Source organism: Perognathus longimembris, chromosome 4, assembly GCF_023159225.1.
Source record: "Perognathus longimembris pacificus isolate PPM17 chromosome 4, ASM2315922v1, whole genome shotgun sequence".
Classification (NCBI taxonomy): domain Eukaryota; kingdom Metazoa; phylum Chordata; class Mammalia; order Rodentia; family Heteromyidae; genus Perognathus; species Perognathus longimembris.
Window position 1 is genome coordinate 51,222,925 of NC_063164.1, and position 21,540 is coordinate 51,244,464.

General features: G+C 40.9%; 1 protein-coding gene across 3 annotated transcripts in view; it reads right to left on the bottom strand.

Annotated features, from left to right (window-relative positions):
- The window catches only part of Itga6 (integrin subunit alpha 6), a 92,257-nt gene that overhangs the window by 30,654 nt on the left and 40,063 nt on the right, over positions 1 to 21,540 (bottom strand). For 2 of the 3 annotated variants that reach the window (XM_048345240.1, XM_048345241.1), the window contains exons 2-9: positions 17,843 to 17,967; positions 15,865 to 15,944; positions 13,255 to 13,510; positions 10,577 to 10,708; positions 6,731 to 6,941; positions 5,933 to 6,126; positions 5,699 to 5,787; positions 4,415 to 4,533 (exon numbers count right to left, since the gene is read on the bottom strand). In XM_048345240.1, the coding sequence (XP_048201197.1) occupies positions 4,415 to 4,533; positions 5,699 to 5,787; positions 5,933 to 6,126; positions 6,731 to 6,941; positions 10,577 to 10,708; positions 13,255 to 13,510; positions 15,865 to 15,944; positions 17,843 to 17,967 (1,206 nt within the window). Of the gene's footprint in view, positions 1 to 4,414; positions 4,534 to 5,698; positions 5,788 to 5,932; positions 6,127 to 6,730; positions 6,942 to 8,270; positions 8,388 to 10,576; positions 10,709 to 13,254; positions 13,511 to 15,864; positions 15,945 to 17,842; positions 17,968 to 21,540 lie in introns of all 3 variants that reach the window. The other variant, XM_048345242.1, reaches the window with a different exon arrangement.

Consider the following 21,540-nt stretch of genomic DNA (forward strand, 5'->3'; position numbering starts at 1 on the left):
ACACCAATCCTAAACTTTTAAGTCTCCATCTTGCAAAAATTTGTCCTTTATCCCTTCTCAGAATCTCTCATCCCCAACCTTAAAAAACAGACTATAACCTTTTTAACCTCACAGTAGCTCTGTCAGCAGAAAAGTGAGTTCCTACTATCCTTTTCCCATCTCTATTCTGTCAACCCTCAATCATCTGGAATTCCTCACCTTTACTCTGTTCCTCATGTGAAAACAAAGTTTCACTCTCTCTTGTATTTCACTCTAGGGTAGCCCAAAAGGTTACCTGGGGCCTGTGGCTTTAGCAATGTCAAAGCCAAGATGACATGCTAGTTCATAGCAGTTGGGGGCGGGCAGGGATGCAGGTGGGCGGGTAAGATCCTATCCCATGTCCCACCCTCCATGGCTCCCCAGCCAAAACTCTGAATGGGTCTACAATTTCACTTCCACATGGATTCAGTTAGGCTTACTTTGGTGGGCTTGTGGTAAACCCAGCCATCCTGGAGAACAGTATTTTTATAGGAAAATTTGTTCCAAATCCCAGCTCAGCCTTCTGGAATCAATCTGTTGGTAGGCTGTAAAGGGCCTGAGTCCATTCACAACAAAGGCAGAGGCCAGTAAAAGGGAAAGCACTGCCTGCATTCCTGTTCCTCCATGACCCCTTATTTTGTATGTTTACCTTTTCATTTTACTGTATATTTAGACAGTTTCAGATTTTAAGATACTAATCAACTAGGAACATACTTAATTTCAGTGTTGAGAGCACATTTAAGAGGTAAATATTCACATTTCTCATTTACTGTACTTATTCACCTAAGTGTTTTACAATCAGTTCCATACTTATAGAGTACTTACACATAATGCTATTAGCAAACTGATGTGATATAAATTAACACACATTTCTGTCTGAGGCCTGCTTTTTTAAGATCTATTTCTTTTTTTTTTATTGTCAAGATGATATACAGAGGGGTTACAGTTACATACTTAAGGTAGTGAATACATACACATTTCTTGTCATACTTGCTACTTTTCCTCATTTTTCTCTCTACTTCCCTCCCCCTAGCCCCTCACCCCTTTGCTTTCATTTTTTTTTCAAAAACCAAAAAAAAAAAATCTTACCCTTGATGTACATTGTCAATCTAATCTACAATGCTTATGACCTCTATGATTATTAACCATAAAACAATTCCTTACAGACCTGGTGATACATACATATACATTTCTTTTCCTTTGCTTAGTGTAATATGTTCCTTCTTTTTCTCTAATTTCTTCCCTCTTCCCCGTGAATTGGTACCTAGGGTCCTGCTTTCTTTGTCATGTCTCTTTGTTATTTATTTCTAACACCCACATCATCAGGGAGACCATGCGCTGTTGATTTCTATGTTCTAGGCTTGTCTCGCTCAACATGATTGGTTCTAGACCTGTCCATTTCCCTGAAAATGCCATTACTTTATCATTTCTAATTGCTGTGTAGAATTCGTATACAGGTACCACACCTTTTGGATTCATTCATCTGTAGTGGGGCATCTGGGTTGTTTCCATGTCTTGGCCACTGTCAACAGTGCAGCAATAAACATGGATGTGCTGCTTTCTTTTTTAAATGTATAACAAACATAATTTCTTTGTGTTTGTATGTGCCGGTAGTAGTACTTGAACTCTGAGCCTGGATGCTGTCCCTTGGCTTTTCTGCTCAAGGCTGATGCTCAACCACTTGAATCAAAGCTCCATTTGTGGCCTTTTTTTGGGCAGCCCTGGGGCTTGAATTCAGGACCTGACTATTATCCCTGAGCTTTTGTGCTCAAGACTATCATACTCTACCACTTGAGCCACAGCTTCACTTCTGGCTTTTTAGTAGTTACTAAATAGTCTCGGACTTTCCTGCCTGGGCTAGCTTCGAACCACCATCCTCAGATCTCAGCCTCCTGAGTAGCTAAGGTTGCAAGCATATGCCTGAGTGGCAAGGATTATAGATGTGAGCCATCAAGGGCCTGACTTCACTTCTGGCTTTTTGCTGGTTAATTGGCAATAAGTCTCTTAGATTTGTCTGCCTGAGCTTAGCTAAGACTATGATCCTCAGATTTCAGCCTCCTGAATAGCTGAAATTGCAAGTGTGAGCTAACGGCACCCTAATATACACAATTTGAAGAAACAATATAGTACACATCAAAGCGAGGGAAAATGTATCTTTTAACCACACAAGGCAGATCTTCCTAGCTTCTTCCTATGCTGAATTAGCATTTATTTATTAGCTTCTCTGAGGAATAGTATGATTCAGTGGTAAGGTACCAAGAACTGGGGTTGACAAGATTTAGGAACTATACCTCACTCTCAGACAGCCTTAGAAACCAAAACAAAGCCTTGATTTCAATTCCCTCATTTATAAAATAAAAGGATTAATTCTCCTTTTCTTATCAAGGGATTTTGAAATTTGCTTGCAAGACTGTCTCTGAGGAATGAAGCTAGTTTTTAGGGTACATCATTAACCTACTTGTGATGATAGGAAAGCAAAAAAAAAATTCAAATATCAATATACACAGACAAAAACAAATATTTAACCCAAACTTTGGTTATCTAGCCAGGTACAAGTAGCACATGCCGGTAATCCTAACTGTTTGGGAGGCTGAGATCTGAGGATTGTGGTTTGAAGCCAGTCTGGACAGACAAATCCAGGAAACTCTTATCTCTAATTTACTAGCAAAAAACCAGAAGTGGAGGTGTGGCTCGAGTGATGGACCACCAGCCTTGAACAAAAATCTAAGGGACAGTGCTCAGGCCTGAATTCAAAGCCCAGTACCAATGAATGAATACATAATTTAAAGAAGAGGAAAAAGGGAAAAAAAAAAAAAAACAACCATTTTCCAGTGGCAATATCCAGCAACAATAAAAGTTGTGGAAAGGGATGTGCAAAGGTAGGCATTGGCCCAGTGTCCAAGAATCAAATCTCCAAGTACACGGCCACCTTCCCTTTCAGAAATGTATGGTAAAAAGCCAGGCACAAGTGGTTCACACTTGTAATCCTTGCTACTAAGGATGCTGAGATTCAGAGGTCTGAAGTTTGAAGCTAGCCCTGGGCACAAAAGCCCTGGACTCCTTCATTTCAGAAGGTGCTCAATGACATAGGAGAGGTCATTGTGATCATAAATGGACAAAACCAGGCTACAAACAATACAAATGGTATGGTGTGAAGGTTGTGAGGTATGGTGTGAAGATTGTGAAATACACACATACAATCACAGAAAGTAAAACTAAAAGAATACAAATCAAAAATTTTAGAAAGAATGAACGCTGAATTACAAAGAATTTCCCTCTTTATGTTCTTTGTTCTGTCAGATTTGTTTGTTTTGTTTTTGTTGCCAGTCCTGGGGCGTGGACTCGGGGCCTGAGCACTGTCCCTGGCTTCTTTTTGCTCAAGGCTAGCACTCTACCTCTTGAGCCACAGCACCACTTCCAGCTTTTTTCTATATATGTGGTGCTGATGAATCAAACCCAGGGCTTCATGTATATGATGCGAGCACTTTACCACTAGTCCATATTCCCAGCCCCTTGTTCTGTCAGATTTTATGTCATACATCGTATTATTCAGCTGGGAAATTCTGTTTTTTCATCAACAGAAAGAAAATGAAGGTTATTTATATATATGTATATATATATATATGTGTGTGTGTATGTATATGTATGTATTTACACACACACACACACACACACAATTTTTCCCCCCTGATCTGGGTCTTGAACTATGTATGGGCCTAGGCACTGTCCCTGAGCTATTGGGCTCAAGGCTAGCACTCTCTAGTGCTCTACTACTTGAGTTATAGCTCCCCTTCTAGCATTTTGTGATGCTGGTGGCTCATGACTATAATCCTAGCTACTCAGGAGGCTGAGATCTGAGGATCACCATTCAAAACCAGCCCAGGCAAGAAAGTTCATGAGATTTTTATCTCCAATTAACCACCAGAAAACCAGAAGTCAAGAGCACTGTGGCTCTAAGTGGTAGAGCACTAGCCTTGAGCTGAGCAAAAGAACTCAGGGACAGTGTCCAGGCCCTGAGTTGAAGCCCCACAACTCTCTCTTTTTCTCTCTCTTTCCCTCCCCCCACCCCTTCCTCATACACACACACAGAATTTCCTGCCTGGGCTGACTTCAAACTGTGATCCTCATATCTTAGCCTCCTGAGAGGCTAGGCTAACAGGCTTGAGCCACCAGTGCCCAGCTTTGAAGATATGTTTATGAAGACAAATCATTTACTAATTTCTCAATTAGTTCAATACTAACAAGATTTTACACAATGCTTTTAGTATATTAGTATAACCCCCCCAAAAGAAAACTTTAATATTCATACAAACTTGTACCTTGATAATATAAGTATTACAAATTTTAATTCAAAGATCAAAACTTAAAGAATATGCTGAAGTCAAAGATAACACACCTGAAAATAGCAACTGAGTCTGAAAGGGAGCCAACAGCAATGTCTGGGTAGGAGTTCCTATCGAGGTCCATGTTCCCAGCAATTGAGTATCCAAAGTAAGGTGTGGTACCCTCAAGAACCTAGAAGAAAGACACACCAGCATGGACAGTGGGCACCAAACATGTCTGTTATGCTACACTTGGAAATAGACCAAAGGTTTCTCTTGAAGTTTCAGCTCACTTACAAAGAAACTATAAATATTCGTATGATCTAATACTGAATATATTGTATTTCTTAAATTCATCTGAGTTATACATATTTCAAAGAACAAATGAACCCATTCTTGGTGTCTACTTGAATTTCAAACCTAACTCCTTTACATGTCCTTCAAATGTGTTGTTTTTCTAAAGCAATTTAAAGTTTTTGATATCTAAATTCTCCATGTAATTACAACCATTTACTTTGCTTTCCCAGTTTCATTTTTAGTAAGTACTAAGAAAAATAAGTCACAGTTTCATCTTTTCCTGCTGTCAGGACAGAACAGTCTTTTGCTCTGGATTGCGTTGTTTTCCTAACATCCAAAAAATTTTATGATTAAAACAAGCAGGGCATTGCATTTAGCTGTATTTCAAGTTATCTTCCAGCATGTTTTGTGTGTGTGTGTGTGTGTGTGTGTGTGTTATGCTAGCACTAGGGCTTGAACTCAGGGCCTTGCATTCTCACTTGGCTTTTTCCACCCAAAACTGGCAATCTACCACTTATGGCACAGTCCACTTTCAGGTTTTTGGTGGTTAATCAGAGATAAAGAGTCTTATGGACTTTCTTGCCTGGGCTGACTTCAAATCACAATCCTCACATCTCAGCTTCCTGAGATAGATTACAGGTGTGAGCCACCAACACCTGAGTTAGTAGCATTTTTAAAAATATAAATACAAAATAGACTTAGCGGTAGAGTGCTTGCCTTGCATGCATGAAGCCTTGGGTTCGATATCTCAGCACCACATAAACAGAAAATGCTGGAAGTGACGCTATGTGCTCAAGTGGTAGAGTGCTAGCCTTGTGCAAAAAGAAGATAGGAACAGCGCTCAAGCCCTGAGTCCAAGCCCCAGGACTGGCCAAAAAATAAGTAAAAAAAAGTGTGTATGTATGTATGTATACATATACATATATATACATATATACACACATATACTATTGTAGATTTGTAAATAAAATAAGGTTTGAATGAAAATTTACTTTGTAAGTAGTACATTACAAAGAAAAAAGCTGAGCCTGTACATGTAGAAACCCAGGTTATCCAGTTACCTGCGTGGGTTTAGTATTTATTCCATTTGCAGATCCATGATAGATAAAAACCTTCCCAAGATCATCATAGGGAGCTCCAACAGCAATATCTGTCAACAATATCACATTTGTAAAAACGTGACATTTTCAAACACTCCAGTACCATGTTTTGAAATAAGATGCCATAAGCACTCTTCCTTTCCCCAACCACATAATCCATGGATGAATTATAACCATTTACCATCTCTTATCTACCTGGATAGCCATCTTGATTAATATCTCCAATATTTTTGACTGCAATTCCAAACATAGAGTCTTTGGTTCCATTAAGACGAATGGGCTTGACATTATTCCATCTGCCTTGCTGGTTAATATAGACATATGCTGCACCTCCAACTTCCCCATCTCTATCAAAGTACTGTGGAGCTCCAATAACTATATCTTGCCATCTAAAACCAGAACGAAGGGGGTGAACTGTGAACCACTGGCCAGAATTCTGATAAGCTTAGGTGGAGATAGATAGAATATAAAGGACCACTAATGGACAGTTTATATCTCACAGGTGAAAACATTTAACACACATAAAAAATAATACGAATAGATTAGAATACACGCACTCCAAAACTATTGACGGTAGGAACTCAAAGCCATTTTCTCAAGTTACAGCCACAGTGCAATAGGGGTCTACCAGCACAGGTTCCACTACTCCATACCCCAAAGAGCAACCCATCATCTATATATTGACTTTGTCACCAGTCCCGGCTTTCAACAGGATATTTTTTATGTTCCAACACCTTTAAGGAACCACAAAACACACGTGGTGCTGATGGCTCATTCCTGTAATCTTAGCAACTCAGGAGGCCAAGATCTGAGGATCACAGTTCCAAGCCAGCCCAGGCTGGAAACTCTGTGAGATTCTTATCTCCAATTAGCCAGCAAAAATGGCTCAAGTGGTAGAGCACCAGCTTTGAGTGAAAAAGCTAGGGGACAGTGTTCAGGCCCTAAGTTCAAGCAGCTCCTGTAGAGAAACGAATACATACATGACATTCTTACCCATCTTTGTTGAGGTCCACCACGGCCACGTCATAGCCAAATGAAGAAGCCAGACCTTCCCCATCAAATATGTGCTCAGGGAGAAGATGTGCGGACTTCATGTCTCGTTTTAGCAACACCACAGCTCCACTGTGATTGGCTCTTGGAGCACCAGATACAAAAGTGATCTCATCTTTGGAAACAATACCTTTCCCTGAGTCCAGGGAAAAGCCTAGAAAGACAAAATGCAGCCTCTTACATCCATCCTGTACTTTAGGAAGTACCCTGCATGGGTACCTTCCCCTTGTTACCCACCCACTCTCCTCCTGACACTGCCTCTGTCACCCCACCCCACACTCATATTTATAATACGAGTTATATAGCTAAGAGATTTAACGTGAGTAAAAAGTACTGAGACATTTTGCTGCTTTTTGTGCATATTAAGACTTTTAAGAAAAAAAAGGTTTGTGCTATTTAACACTTGTATAATTTCAATTATGAAGTATTTATGAATCTTTAGGATTTGAACTCTATCTTAATATTACAATCCTGATAAAGGAGGGCAAGCTAGAGTCTAAAGTCTCACATCAGTACAGAAAACACAATCCCATCCACAGCATTAGTATTATTTATTTTACTCTTCTGTGCCAATATTGGGACTTGGAACTCAATCATGCTCGCTCTTATCTTTTTTGCTCAAAGCTGGTGCTTCACCACTTAAGCCAAACCTACACTTTCAGCATTTTGCTGATTAGCTGGAGATAGGAGTCTCATGGACTTTTCTGCCTGGACTATCTTCAAATCGTGATCTTCAGATATCAGCCTCTGAAGTAGGTAGGATTACAGATGTGTGCCACCAGGACCTAGCTCTTACTGTATGCTATAGATTTTTTGCTGTAGTAACCAGCATTCTAATGTGTACAGAATTAATGCTCATCAATCTCCTTGATACATCATGTACACCATTTCATTATTTTGAACCAATTTAGTTCTCAGACACAAACATGCAAACAAAGCCATGCATGATGCCACACAGTATTTGAGAACTTACGTAAAAAATAGAGGTGATTGTTAGGGAGTCAGTTACATATTAGTTCAAAGGGGAGAAAATGTTGGAATGCCCAATTATAAAGCACAAATTAGGATATCAGATTCTGGGCACTAAGATTTGCTAGATAGCAAATATAAATGCTCATTATTAAAACTCTTCAAAAATTAAGCAAATCTTTTCATTCAAAGGCAGGATAGTAGTAGCATTATATAAGCACCCCCCCCCCCATGAGCTTTACTCATGAAACGCATCACCACTACCCTTGCAGTTCTCAAATTGTGAAATGAGTTGAAAAATACCATGAGCCCTAAGTTTGGAACAGGGTGATATAATTGAATCCAGCTCTGAAAACCATCTGGCAGCAGAGCCTCCATCATGCCATGCTTTTTGTGTGTGCTTCACTTGAAATGAAATTGAAAATAAAAAGATTTATGCTCTGTATGGATCAAAAAAATTTTTTTAAATGACCATGACCAAGACAATTTATTTGTCATCTCAGAGGTCACAAACCTAGGTAGCTATTCATCATCACATCAGGGGATGTGTCAGGCTGCTCCCTGGGAGGCCGTGTTTTATAAACAAACTGATCTGGATCTGTATAGGAAATGCTGGTCAGAAACAGCAGGCCTGTACACATGCACGGGATGGAAGAGATTGAGGAAAAAATAATTATGCTTGGTAACAGGCAGGACTACCACTGCCATTCTCGCTCAAGGATGAGGCCACTGTCGTACCCGGCAAGCCATCTTCTTTGCTACATCCAAAACCTCAGGCAGATCATTTTAGTCGCCAAACCCAGTAATATTTTGAAATGACAGCCTCCCTCCCAGCACAGACAAGCGAAATGTAACAATACAAACTCCATTTCTTTTTCAGACATCTACTTTGGAAGAAATCCTTTCCCCAAACTGGAAAAATGCATTTAAGAAAATGCTTTACATGTTCCTATGCTTTAACAGTTTATGAAATCCATAGCCATCTAAAAGAAGACCAAAGTGCTACCTTCCTGACCAGAACAATTAAAATTAAATACTTCCCATCATACATAATCCCTAAATAACACATTTGAAGAAAGCTAGGTTGCTGGTTAGTATATGTTCCAATAAAATATTGGTTTGTTGACATTTACCTTGAAAGGCTTTTATTATGAAAACCCATGTTTAATATGTGAGACTGCAAACCACTAGCCTTGAGCTCCCTTCCTATCCTGTGGAGCCATTGAGCCATTAACAAACCGTTCACACGCCAGCTGCTTCCCAGTTCCAGTTCTCCAAAGGATTTCTCTGTGTGTGTATGTGTGTGTGCGTGTGTATTATCAGTGGTCTAACTTGGACTACAAAATCAAGCTCCCTCTATCCGAGGTTTACTTATCAATTGAAAAAAGCAAAGAAAAAAGGGGTACTGGGTAATAATTCATATTGTATTACAGATATGTAAAGTACTGAGTACAGTAGCTGACATATAGTTGGGCATGCAGCCTAGAATGTACAGGCCCTGGGTTCAACTCCCAGCACCACAAAAAAAAAGGAGGGGGGGCGGAGAATAACTGACTCACAGCACACAGACTGTACCTAACAAGTATATTATTTAATTTCAGTCTTCTCTCTTCTATATCTAGTTTTTCTTTTTTTTTCTTCTTTTTTTTGCAGTCCTGGGCCTTGAACTCAGGGCCTAAGTACTGTCCCTGGCTTCTTTTTGCTCAAAGCTAGCACTCTGCCACTTGAACCACAGTGCCACTTCTGGCCGTTTTCTATATATGTGGTGCTGAGGGATTCATGTATACGAGGCAAGCACTCTTGCCACTAGGCCATATTCCCAGCCCCAATATCCAGTTTTTCTATGGAAGTTGGAATGTATGACTTAAAAGTGTTTTTTCCCCATTAATAGTATAGTTCATACATATTTATAGAATTAAAATAACTTGAAATATGTTTACTAACACATTGTTTGGGGTTATTTATGTACCTATACCTGCTTTGTTTCCTTTTCTATCTTCCATTGTTCTAGCAATATCTCTAGCATATGGGTCCTTTTCTCATCATTTTAACAAATAGGTTACTATTTAGGTTTAGAATATTTTTTATGTCTTTTTTTCCTCCAAGAAATGAACAGTAATTATTCTTTATGTCAATTCATACCAAGAATTAAAGCTTTTAAAAGCCTTTGTGTAATTACCATAATGCACAAGAATAATTTAGGCCACCATTAGTAATGCAAACGAGCCTCAGGAGTTAAGGAACTGGCACTTAGACACAATCTGGGTGTCCTCCGGCTGTGTTAGCCATCCTGCTCAACCTCAGCCAAGAGCCCCAGTGCCGCCCACCAGGCCATGACATGGAAGTCCCAATCGAGATGGACGGCCAACCCTTGGAGAGAATGGCAATCACAGAGGAAGGATCTAGAGATCTTGACCTGCCACTTCAAAGTAACTTTATAAGTGTAGCTCTTAAGAGTATTTCTAGAATGAGGCTCTGCGGGGAGCACAAAGGCGGCTCAGCCCACTATAAACACCCAGGCATTTTCTCCTGGTTACACACATGGCCTGTTGCAGGTTAGACACCAAGTCTGCTCAAGAGACAGACTTCCAAGAGGAAGGACAAATGATTTTCTAAGTGTAACAGGTCTCGTCCTCCTTTGATGGAGTATTAAGCCAAAAGGGAAGGACCCCAGCCAGCAGTTGGGGTGCCTCTAGATAACCCAGGCATAGCAAGTCTTCTGGCTCCAGGCCTAGAATCAGCCTAGAAGTCCAGGGGTCTGGAGGCCTTTAGGAAGGATCACATCTGAAAGGGAGGCATGCCACCTGCCCTCTCTCCTACCTAAGTAACTATTAGCAGGAACTGGAACAAGACTTTCGTCATGGTCAGTCTCTCCACCAACTTCGTAAGGCCCATCTTCAAAGATGTTCATGTCAAAAAAAGTGTTATTCTTTTGCTCTACACGAACAATCCCTAAAGGAATGAAATGATAAAAACGACAACAAAAAAATGAAGATGAAACAAAATAAAATGGCACCAAATAAACATCCCGTGTCATCAAGAAATACAGGAAGAAAAGTTTAGAAAAAAGGTAGATTAGAGAGGTGACTTTAAAGGTAGTTGAGCATGTTCATGTAAAAATCTATGTAAAAGAAATTTGTTCCACTCATTAAAAACAAACAAACAAATTACATGTAGCTAGGCACTGGTGGTTCAAACCTGTAATCCTAGCTACTCAGGAGACTGAGATCTGAGGATTATGGTTCAAAGCCAGCCCAGGCAGGAAAGTCCATGAGACTCTTATTGCCAATTACTCATCAGAAAACCAGAAATGGGGCTGTAGCTCAAAGTGGTAGAGCACTAGCCTTGAGCAAAAAAAGCTCAGGGACAGAGCCCAGGCCCTGAGTTCAAGCGCCATAAATGACAAAATAATAATAATAATTGCATGCATTTTTCAAAAGTCATCTTATTAGATGGAAAATGGAATGTCTACTTAGTCAACAAGGCCTGCAGAAAACTAATTTTTTAAATGACATGAACTTGACAGACACGGTATTTTATGTTCTTTGTAATCCTACATCAAATTGTTTATTTTCTATTGTGTATCAATCAAAATCAAGATATTGACCTTCTCTTTAAATTGCTTAGACCAAAATTTCATCTTTCAGAAATATTTACAAGTATTAAAAATATTTCATATAGAAATAAGCACTAACTAAAATGTGACTTTTTAAAACAGCAATATTTAAAGTCAAGGCTGATAAAAACATGTGTTTCCACTAATTAAAATACACATAATTGATGAGTATTTTTATTGTTTTTGTTTTACTAGAGATAGCACCATTTGGGGGCAGTACTAGGGATTGAACTCAGGCCTCGGGCTTGCTAGACAGGCACTGTATCACTTGAACTGCATCCAATCCCTTTTTGGCATTTGATATATTCAAGGTATGGTCTTGATTTATGCCTGGGCCACTGTAGTCTGTGACCTTCCTACTTGTACCTCCCCATGGTCTTGGAGATGATAGAAGGATGCCATTTCATCCAATCATTGTTCTTCCCCATAGTTGGGATAAAAGGCACGGGCCATCAGGCCCAGCATTGGCTGACATAAAATCTTGCAAACTTTTTTTTTGCCTAGGCTAGCCTTGAGCCTTTATCCTCTAATCTCTGCCCCCTGAGTAGCTAGGATTACAAGTCTGAGCTACCACAGCTGACCAGATGTCACTTATTATTGCTAAAATAAAACTATTCCTAAATTGAGCATATTATTTTAATTAGGTCAAACTAGCCTGATTGATTGCATTATATGACATAGATATATGTACATGAAATGAAATCATTTTCCAAGACTACTAGGGTGGACATACAGAGGCTCATGGCCCCCAAAATAATTTCTAATAGCAATGAAAACAAGAATGTTTCAGTGGGAAAATTTTTTCCTAAGCGTCTTCTGAAGCATGACAATCTTATTATTTGTTTTAATAAAAATCCTTTTCAAAAAGTCTTTGTCCAGGGCTGGGAGTATGGCCTAGTGGCAAGAGTGCTTGCCTCCTACACATGAAGCTCTCGGTTCAATTCCCCAGCACCACATATATGGAAAACGGCCAGAGGGGCGCTGTGGCTCAAGTGGCAGAGTGCTAGCCTTGAGCAAGAAGAGGCCAGGGACAGTGCTCAGGCCCTGAGTCCAAGGCCCAGGACTGGCAAAAAAAAAAGTCTTTGTCCAGATCAATGTGTTTCTCTTCAGCCTAGATTAGAGTTAGGTTGCTTTTTTGTTTGTTTGTTTTTAAATGACATAGCAGCAGCTTTCTATACTTGCTTAATTTCTTCAGAGAAGCTAAACTTTATTATAGGAACTGACCAGGTTCATCCAATTAGAATACAGCAGCCATCCCCCTCCTCTTGCTTCAGTTCCTTTCATGCATAATAATTATTACATAATGTCACGAACCATTCCATGTCATATTGTCTGAAATCACCACCTGAAAGTTCTCCAATATGCCAAGTATCTGCTCTCCTAACTTTCTGTGCTATCAAACAAAAAACCTTTTACAATAAGGCATGATGAAAGAAATATCCATATCAACACCCTTATTGGTACATACCACTAAATTCTCAGTTTTCAAATCACTAGCTAAAAACAACTTCTGGTAATTATTATATTCCTAGAGAAAAAAATTAAATATGTGTACTAATGTAATGTACTAATGTACTAGTACATGGGGGTTTAAAAATAAACAGGACACTAAAACATGTTCCCTTATTTTAATTTTTCTTTTTGGTAATCTGGGCCCTAAACTCAGAGCCTCTCACTTGCTATGCAGGTGCTCTGTAGTGGAGCCATGCCTCCAGTTCCCATGATTTTACTTTATTAGAGATGTAACATCCCCCCCACGTTTATAACATACAAGTGTTTTATAATACACTTAAAGGTAACATGGCCTAAATTCCATACTAAGCATATTGTAGGAACTACTCAGCGACTCTAATAGCTGTTTTTGAAAATTCAGACATCATACCTTTCCAGTTGTAAGTACCAGGGGCTCCAAACACAATGTAATGAAAGTCTTTAGTAAAAGTAGCTGCTACACCTTGCTGACAAGAGCCAAATTTCTCATGGCCTCTCAATCGGCCATCACAAAAACTCCAGTCCCCGCCATCCATATCATCTTCAATCTTGAGATTCTGACTCAGGACATAACATCTGCCGAAGATGTCTCGCGATTCCTGCTTCGTGTTAACATGTTGCCTTTTTTCATATCGGTGTGCGCATGTCTGCAAACATGAAATAGGAGAGGCCACTCATGTTCACAGAACTGATAAAGTTGTCAAGGTAGTAATTCTAAGTAGGATGATTAAATGTGCTCTAATCTTGGGACAGGGTCTCAAACCAGTAAACCTTCCCCACAATGGTACTAGAGACCATGGTGTCTAGCCAGGATTTCTGTCTTACTCTCACTTACAGAGTAATGTTTTAAATACTGAAATGCCAGTTTGTTTCCATGGGCAAATTATCTGTAAATTTACCTGACACATAAACAACAAGGGGAAATACCGTATTACTTCACATTCTTCATTGGCTTTTAGTGGCTCTTCTACCACATCAATGTGAAAACAATTACATTCTGGAGGAGACAAATCCTGGTCTTATTTTCACAAGGATCAAACAAACATACTTAAAACAAAGACACTTTCTTACTACCCACTCCCTTTCCCTGTAATAAGAAGATCAAATTACAGTGCGGAAGCACCCCACAGCCATGTGGCACAATGTACCTAACACACCCTCTTTTTCCTTTTGCCTCCACTGCTGGTAAGATGTTTAGAATAAATCAGGCTTTAAAATTACTGGATGAAAGATATGGAAACAATTCAGATGTCCCACTACAGATGAATGGGTCAAAAAAAAAGTGGTACCTGTATACAATGGAATTCTACACAGCCAATAGAAATGATAGAATGGCATTCTCAGGGAAATGGACAGGACTAGAACAAATCATGATGAGAGAGAAAAGCCAAGAACAGAGAGACAAACGGTGCATGGCCTCCCTGATATGCGGGTGATAGAATTAAATTGCAAGGAGACACAACAAAGCAAACAGGACCCAAGATATCAATACACAGTGAGACCAAAAAGAGAGTCTTGGGTGAAATGCACCAAAAAGTAAGACCCACGCACTACTTCAAATGTACCTAAAACAATATACAGACTGAAAAGAACTCCAAAGATAAGGAAACAATGGACCTTTTAAAAATTAGTTTTAGGGCTGGGGATATAGCCTAGTGGCAAGAGTGCCTGCCTCGGATACACAAGGCCCTAGGTTCGATTCCCCAGCACCACATATACAGAAAACGGCCAGAAGCGGCGCTGTGGCTCAAGTGGCAGAGTGCTAGCCTTGAGCGGGAAGAAGCCAGGGACAGTGCTCAGGCCCTGAGTCCAAGGCCCAGGACTGGCCAAAAAAAAAAATAATAATAAATAAATAAAATAAAAATTAGTTTTATAGTATTTACAGGACCCTATCTATATTCTATACCTCACATGTGTTGTATACACATGCACATCTGAGGGAAAATAGGAGGAAGGCACAGAAAAAAATACAGTAGAGGGGGCCCAACAACTGCAATGGACATTGTTGAAAGTGAACTAAGTAACCCAAGGGCCGTGGGGGAAGGGAGGAAATGAGAGAAAAAGAGAGAACAGATTATACTAGGCAAAAGGAAAGAAATGTACATATCACCCAACCTGGAAGAAATTGTCCTATTATTAATGTTCATAGAGTTCATAAGCTTTGTAGATTAGAATGACGATGTCTATCATTGGGAAGGTTTAAAAAAAATGTTGAAAGCCGGAGGGGAGGAGGGCTAGGGAGGGAAGATGGGAGAAAAATGAGGAAGGGGATAACAAGTGTGGCAAGAAATGTATTCACTACCTTAAGTATGTAACTATAACCCCTCTGTACATCATCTTCACAATAAAAAAATGTCAAGGGCTGGGAATATGGCCTAGTGGCAAGAGTGCTTACCTCGTATACATGAAGCCCTGGGTTCGATTCCCCAGCACCACATATATAGAAAACTGTCAGAAGTGGTGCTGTGGCTCAAGTGGTAGAGTGCTAGCCTTGAGCAAAAAGAAGCCAGGGACAGTGCTTAGGCCCTGAGTCCAAGGCCTAGGACTGGCCAAAAAAAAAAAAAGTCAAAAAAATTACTAGATAACACCTTCCAAGCATATATTCTCAATAATTTATTTATAAAACCAAAAAGTCCCTAGGACAGAAACTATGTCTTGTTTTTCGCTTGTTTGTTTTCCCCCTGAAGGACTAAGGTTTGAACTCAGGGCCTCATGCTTGCTAGGCAAGCACTTTTACCATTTGACTCACACCCCTACTCCTTTTTGCTTTCGTTATTTTTGCCCAAGCTAACCTGGACCAGGATCTGAAAATTGTAGCAAGCTGTCTGACTGTCTAGCAGTACATTAGAAATCATAGGAGAAGTATAGTAGAGTCTTCTTGACACCAAGTCCTGCTTTAAAGCAGGGAATTTGCTAGAAGGTAAACTCCACATGGGCAGGGCTGAGTACTGCTGACACCAAGCCCTCCAGCTTGATGGGAGGAATGCAGTTCTCTACTTACCACCACTTTGCCCCCTGGCCCTTGGCTCTGGACAGTGACCCCCATCCACTGATCTTCCTTGCTTTCTGACATTGGGTCAGCTGTGGAGAGCAACAGGTTACACAGTCGGTTAGCACTTCTAGGTGACTGCACTGGCTAGGAGCCCATAGATATAAACAAAACCACAAAAAACCTCCCCAACTGTCTGACTCCAAGTCTAGCCATCTAGTAAAGCCAGTTATTCAGTCCAAAACACTGATTTCTTATTAGGAGAACAAATAAATGTTCATTGGTAAGACTCTTTCAGAAAAATCCTATATGTAAGGTATTAGATAATTATGTAACTAGAGGAAGCCCTTCAACAGAAACTCTTTAAAGTGACAGTGTAAGCCCACCCTCTAAGGTCCAGTTACCAACCAAACTAAGAAAAAGTGGTTACTCTTCTTTGTATTGCCATTTCTAAATTATTCTTTAAAAAATTATTATTGGAGATAATGCCTGAGATTCCGTATCAGTTGGCAAATAGTATATTTTGGGGGAGCAGACCATGAATATCATTGGTGCTCACTTCAGTACCCCCTCCTTTTGGTATGACAGAATTGGGGCTTGAACTCAGGGCCTCAAGTGCTATTTCTTAGCTTCTTTGCTCAAGGCTGGCACCCTAACATTTGAGCCACAGCTTCACTTCTGGTTTTGTGATGGCTAATTGGAGGTAAGAGTCTTACAGTTTTCTTCCCTGGCTAGCTTTGATCTCAGCTGCCTGAATAGCTGAATAGCTACTGAGCCATCAGTACCTGGCCTTACTTCAGTATCATGTCAAGCCCACTTTATGATTCTGTACCCAAGGTTTTTCCTTCCTTAATGAGAAGCAACACAGAACTGATTTCAATTTTGAATCACTATAAAAATATGAGAACACTGAAGAAGACAGAGGGGAAAAATTACCAAAATGTCCAACAGCCAATATGTCTAGATACTGAGTTTATCAGTGGTTTGTTTTTCCTTTCTTTTTTTTCTTTATTTGACAATATACCACTTTGACAAGTGGTATACAGAGGGGTTACAGATTCATATGAAAGGCAGTGAGTACATTTCTTGTTCTACTTGTTACCTCCTCCCTCATCTCCCCCCTTTCCCCTTCCTCTCTCCTCCCATGTTTTTCCTTTCTTTATAGGTCTATGTACTTTTAAGTTTCCTACAACTAATATGTATCATTTTTTAATCAGTTGAAAAATAACAATTGCTGCTCAGGAGGCTGTGACTAAAGGATCATGGTTCAAAGCCAGCCCAGGCAGAAAAAATCAGCGAAATTCCATCTCCAAAATAATCAGTAAAATGCTGGACTGGAGATGTGGCTCAAGTAGTAGAGTACCAGCCAAGCAGGCATGAAGCCCCAAATTCAAATTCTGATACTAGAAAATAACTTTTAAAAAGAAAAATTTTCTCCCAAATATTTTTTTTTTTTTGCCAGTCCTGGGGCTTGGACTCAGGGCCTGAGCACTGTCCCTGGCTTCTTTTTGCTCAAGGCTAGCACTCTGCCACTTGAGCCACAGCGCCACTTCTGACCATTTTCTGTATATGTGGTGCTGGGGAATCGAACCCAGGGCCTCATGTATACGAGGCAAGCACTCTTGCCACTAGGCCATATCCCCAGCCCCAAATATTTTTTAACAGTAACAGATTTTCTCCCAAATATTTTAAGCGTGTTTGAGTATAAGATATGCGCATTCTATTTTTTTTCCACTTCTGCAAGTTCAGCTTTACAGCAGTCTCTTGTAGAACCTCAACACTCCACTAGATGGCAACATAAACACACCATATTAATGCAATAAAAGGTGGCATTCTAGTGTTCTTCACAAAGTATGTATTTTGAGGGAAAATAAAGTCAAGACCGATACAACTAATAGGCCCTCTATCCAGTAAGCATAAAAAACTCCACCTCTTTTGGGAAGGGTACAGGAGAGCTGGCCAAATAAATATGAGTAAGGACAGAACGTACCATCATTATCAAATTCAATCCGTGTGCACGGTCCTCGAGAGGTGATATCACAGCTGTAGAGGCCTCCTGTCCTGTTAGCTCTCTGCAATGGTAGGGCTTCCGCGCGAGGTGCTCCCACGAGCAAGCTGGTGACAAAAGGAAGAGAATATGGGGGGTTAAATTTTATATACATTTACTATTGAAATGAACTAGAGCCCCGAGCTACCAAGATTGCTGAAGAATCCACTAATTCTTCAGCAGCTTGGGCAGCTACAAAGACTATAGTGGTAGTCTTTGATTGGTCCACACAACACACACAAATACAACTGCAGAAACAAGGCCAAGATGACAGTGAAATAGAAATGCAAAGGGACCAGGAGAGAAAGTGGGGATGCTGGGCCAGCTTAGGGCTTGGGTTCAGGTCTCTGAAGGCACAGAGGCCTGGAGGGAGGTTCATCATGACTCTGGTCTTAACATCTCTAGGTGGGAGAAAAGGCAGGATAAAAGCTACCTTGGGGTGATGTCTCCATTCCTTCAGATTTTAAGGAGTTTTACAACCTAGTTGAAAGGGCAAAACTGAGAGCCATGAAACAAGAACTGTTTTTATATAGATAGGTTTAAGACCCAATCCTGGCAAATCAAAGCATAAAGGGAGGGTTATTGCAGCTGGGCTGGGTAAAGTTAACCAACTGCCAGTGGCAAGCTGTAAAGGGCAGCCAGGAGGCCCTAAGGTTTTTCTGTCTCCTCTAATCACTTCCTCTTTGTATTCATACCCAAGGAGGCTCCTAGGAGGCTTAAAATTTCCTGAATGCTCCATTCACTCATTCATTCACTTATTCCATTAACAAACCTGCATGGAGAGTCCTTGGGAAGAGTAATGAATCTCCCTAAGGTTGAACAGAAATTGCCCACACTCTTCAACCTCTAGCCTGGGGCCATACAGCAATAATAGGACAAGGGCTATGTCCACCTACACCCACCTGGGAGCAAGTGTCACCAAGAGGTGACAGCCATGCTGGAGGCAATGGAGCACAGCTTGAGCAAAGGTAGTTTTTGCTCTTTGAAGAAAGGAGGAGAGTAGGGGGCCAGTGTGGTGACAAGCTGGGGTTTTGGGGAGAAGTGTCAGGGAACATACTGTAGAGGCCAAAGACTATCCTTCAGAACTGATTAGGTCTGCTTCCTCCAGCCCTCTTCTCCCTGTTCTTCCACCCTTGGGTGTCTCTGGTTTCATGGGCTAATACACATGCGGCAGTAGGGGCTGGGGCCACATCATGGCCCATCATGCCAACCTCCTGAAGAGGAGGTCCCATTTTACCTGGGGCCACTGCTGTGGATGACAGTGGACTGCACAAGGAAGGAACCAGCAGGGTGATTTGAGGGAAAAGACTAAGTCTCTACAAGATCAAGGATATCAATGTGTCTAATGGAGAACAACGCGAGCTGTTGCCCGGTGTCCCTGTGGGCTCAGCATGCACCTTGGATGTGTGAGTCCCAGAGCAGATGGAAGAGGAGCCAAGACGACATGGCCAGCAGGTGGCACCCTCCTCCATCACACCTGGCCCCCAGGTAAAATGGAGTCAGGGAGAAGGCCGGGTAGAAACTCCATACACAAAATCCAAGCCCCAGTTGCACTCTTGAGTCGTCTGGCAGGCTCTTAATCCTCAAAGCTGCCAGGCTGACTTGGAAAACAAGCTATGGCTTAATTCCCCTTTCAACAGGCGTAAAGGCAGGTTGCAGTCCATTAGCCAGCATGCCTGGCAGGAACAAATAACTAAGCATAAACAGAGCAGTGTCTGAACAATGATACTCAAGAACAACCCTAACCTCAAGTATCAAGGCCCTGTGTAACAGGTCTAAGGTGCTCAGCTCTTGTGGGATCCTGAGCTAGAAGAATACTCCTGGTGCTGAAGGGTCTGCCCACCCAGGGGACCCACTGCCCAAGCCAAAATCTGGCTTCAGCACCAATCCCAGCTTTCTTCCCTCAAGCACTGTTGATGGTGAGTGCCCCAGACAGTCTGGTGTGACAACAAGGCATGTGCACAACAATTCCTTACTAGGACCAGGGCAGTAGGAGGGGCACACTCCAGGGAGCACTGTGTCCAGCTGCAAACTGCTCATGACAAGGGCCTGGGGACAGGCATCCCCACTGAGTTTTCAAAATGCCTGGGGATTCCAAAGTACTGGAAACATGTTTAAAGACAAATCTTGAGAAACCACAACATCCTCTTCTGTGGAAAGAAATATATTTTGGGAAGAATTTTTTTTAATCTACCAGTTAAGTAATAAATGGTGATATAAATGTATGACAGAAACTGAGGATAGGATATAAATTCCTGTATTACAGGTCTAAACCATAATCACAGGCTCAAAATCTTCAGGACTCCCTACCTATTAGCTGCAGGATATTTCAAGTCTTCAAATAAGCCACACCCCTGCTCTGCGTTCAAGTCTTCCTCTAAGGACAGTGTTACACTTGTGCATAATGATTTACTCAAACATTCTCAACACTGGGGTGCTTTTAAACCTTAAGGACAATAGCAAGCTTTGCTTCATTGTCTCTGGCAATAATTCATTTCCTCAAGGATTAAGGGTTCTGCCTCTAGCTGTGCAACTCTGTCCCAAGAAACATGAAAGATTGCTTCATTAGAACAAGGACACCATTATGGCTTGATTTCATACAGCCTTCCTAGTTGCTCCATATTAAGATCTGAAAACAAGAAAATGAGAAGATGGTATTATTGTGGCAACTTTGTCACTATTACATTAACTCGCCTTCAAACTCAATATTTATGTTTTGGTAAAATAAGTAGGAATAAGAAATTAAAAATAAATAAATAAAACAAAGGAAAGAATTTCAAAGTCATCTTAGAGCCCACACAGGCAAATCTCTTGTTACTCTAGAGGTACTTTAGATTATGTGATTTTGCTTTGTTTGGTGGGACTGGGAACCCAGGACCCTGTGTGAGCACTCTACCACTAAAGCTATCCCTTTTGCTAGCTATTTTTCAGGAAAAAAAAAAAAAAAAAACTGTCACATTTTACCCAGGACCAGCCTCTACCTGTGTTACTCCTACCTGTACCTCCTACCTGTGCCTCCCTAGTAACTAGGAATGATGGACACATACCACTATTCCCAGCCATTGGTTGAGATAGGGACCTTGGAATGTTCCTGGCCCTGGATTATGATGTTTATGACTGGATTATAATCAGTTTGGGGCTGATTAATCATCTTTTGGCCCTACAAATCTAGAAAGACAAACTATTTGCTACTTTCTAGTCTACAGTTAATAACTATAGTTCTGTTTGCTGCTGTTTTAAATACTTAAACTTTGATTTCTCCTTCAATGTTTGATTTATATTTTCTTTTTCTTTTTGGCTGTAGTAAGGGTTTGAATTTAGGGCCTCACACTTGCTACTGCTGAGCCATGCTCCCAGCTGTTTCTCGCTGGCTGTTTTTGAGATTCAGTTTTGTGTTCTGCCCAGGTATGTGCCTGGGCCTCTCTACACCATTTCTTTTTTATGCTTCCTGTTGTCACTGGGATCACAGGCACACACTACTGGGGGGAAGTCTTGCGAGCTTTTCTACCTAGGCTGACCTCAAACTGCAATCCTCCTTTTCCCAGCCTCCCAAGTAGCTGGGGCTACAAGCATGAGCCACCAGAACACGACTAACATTTGGTTCCCCAATTGATAAGACAAAGCTATGGGAATTCTGACAC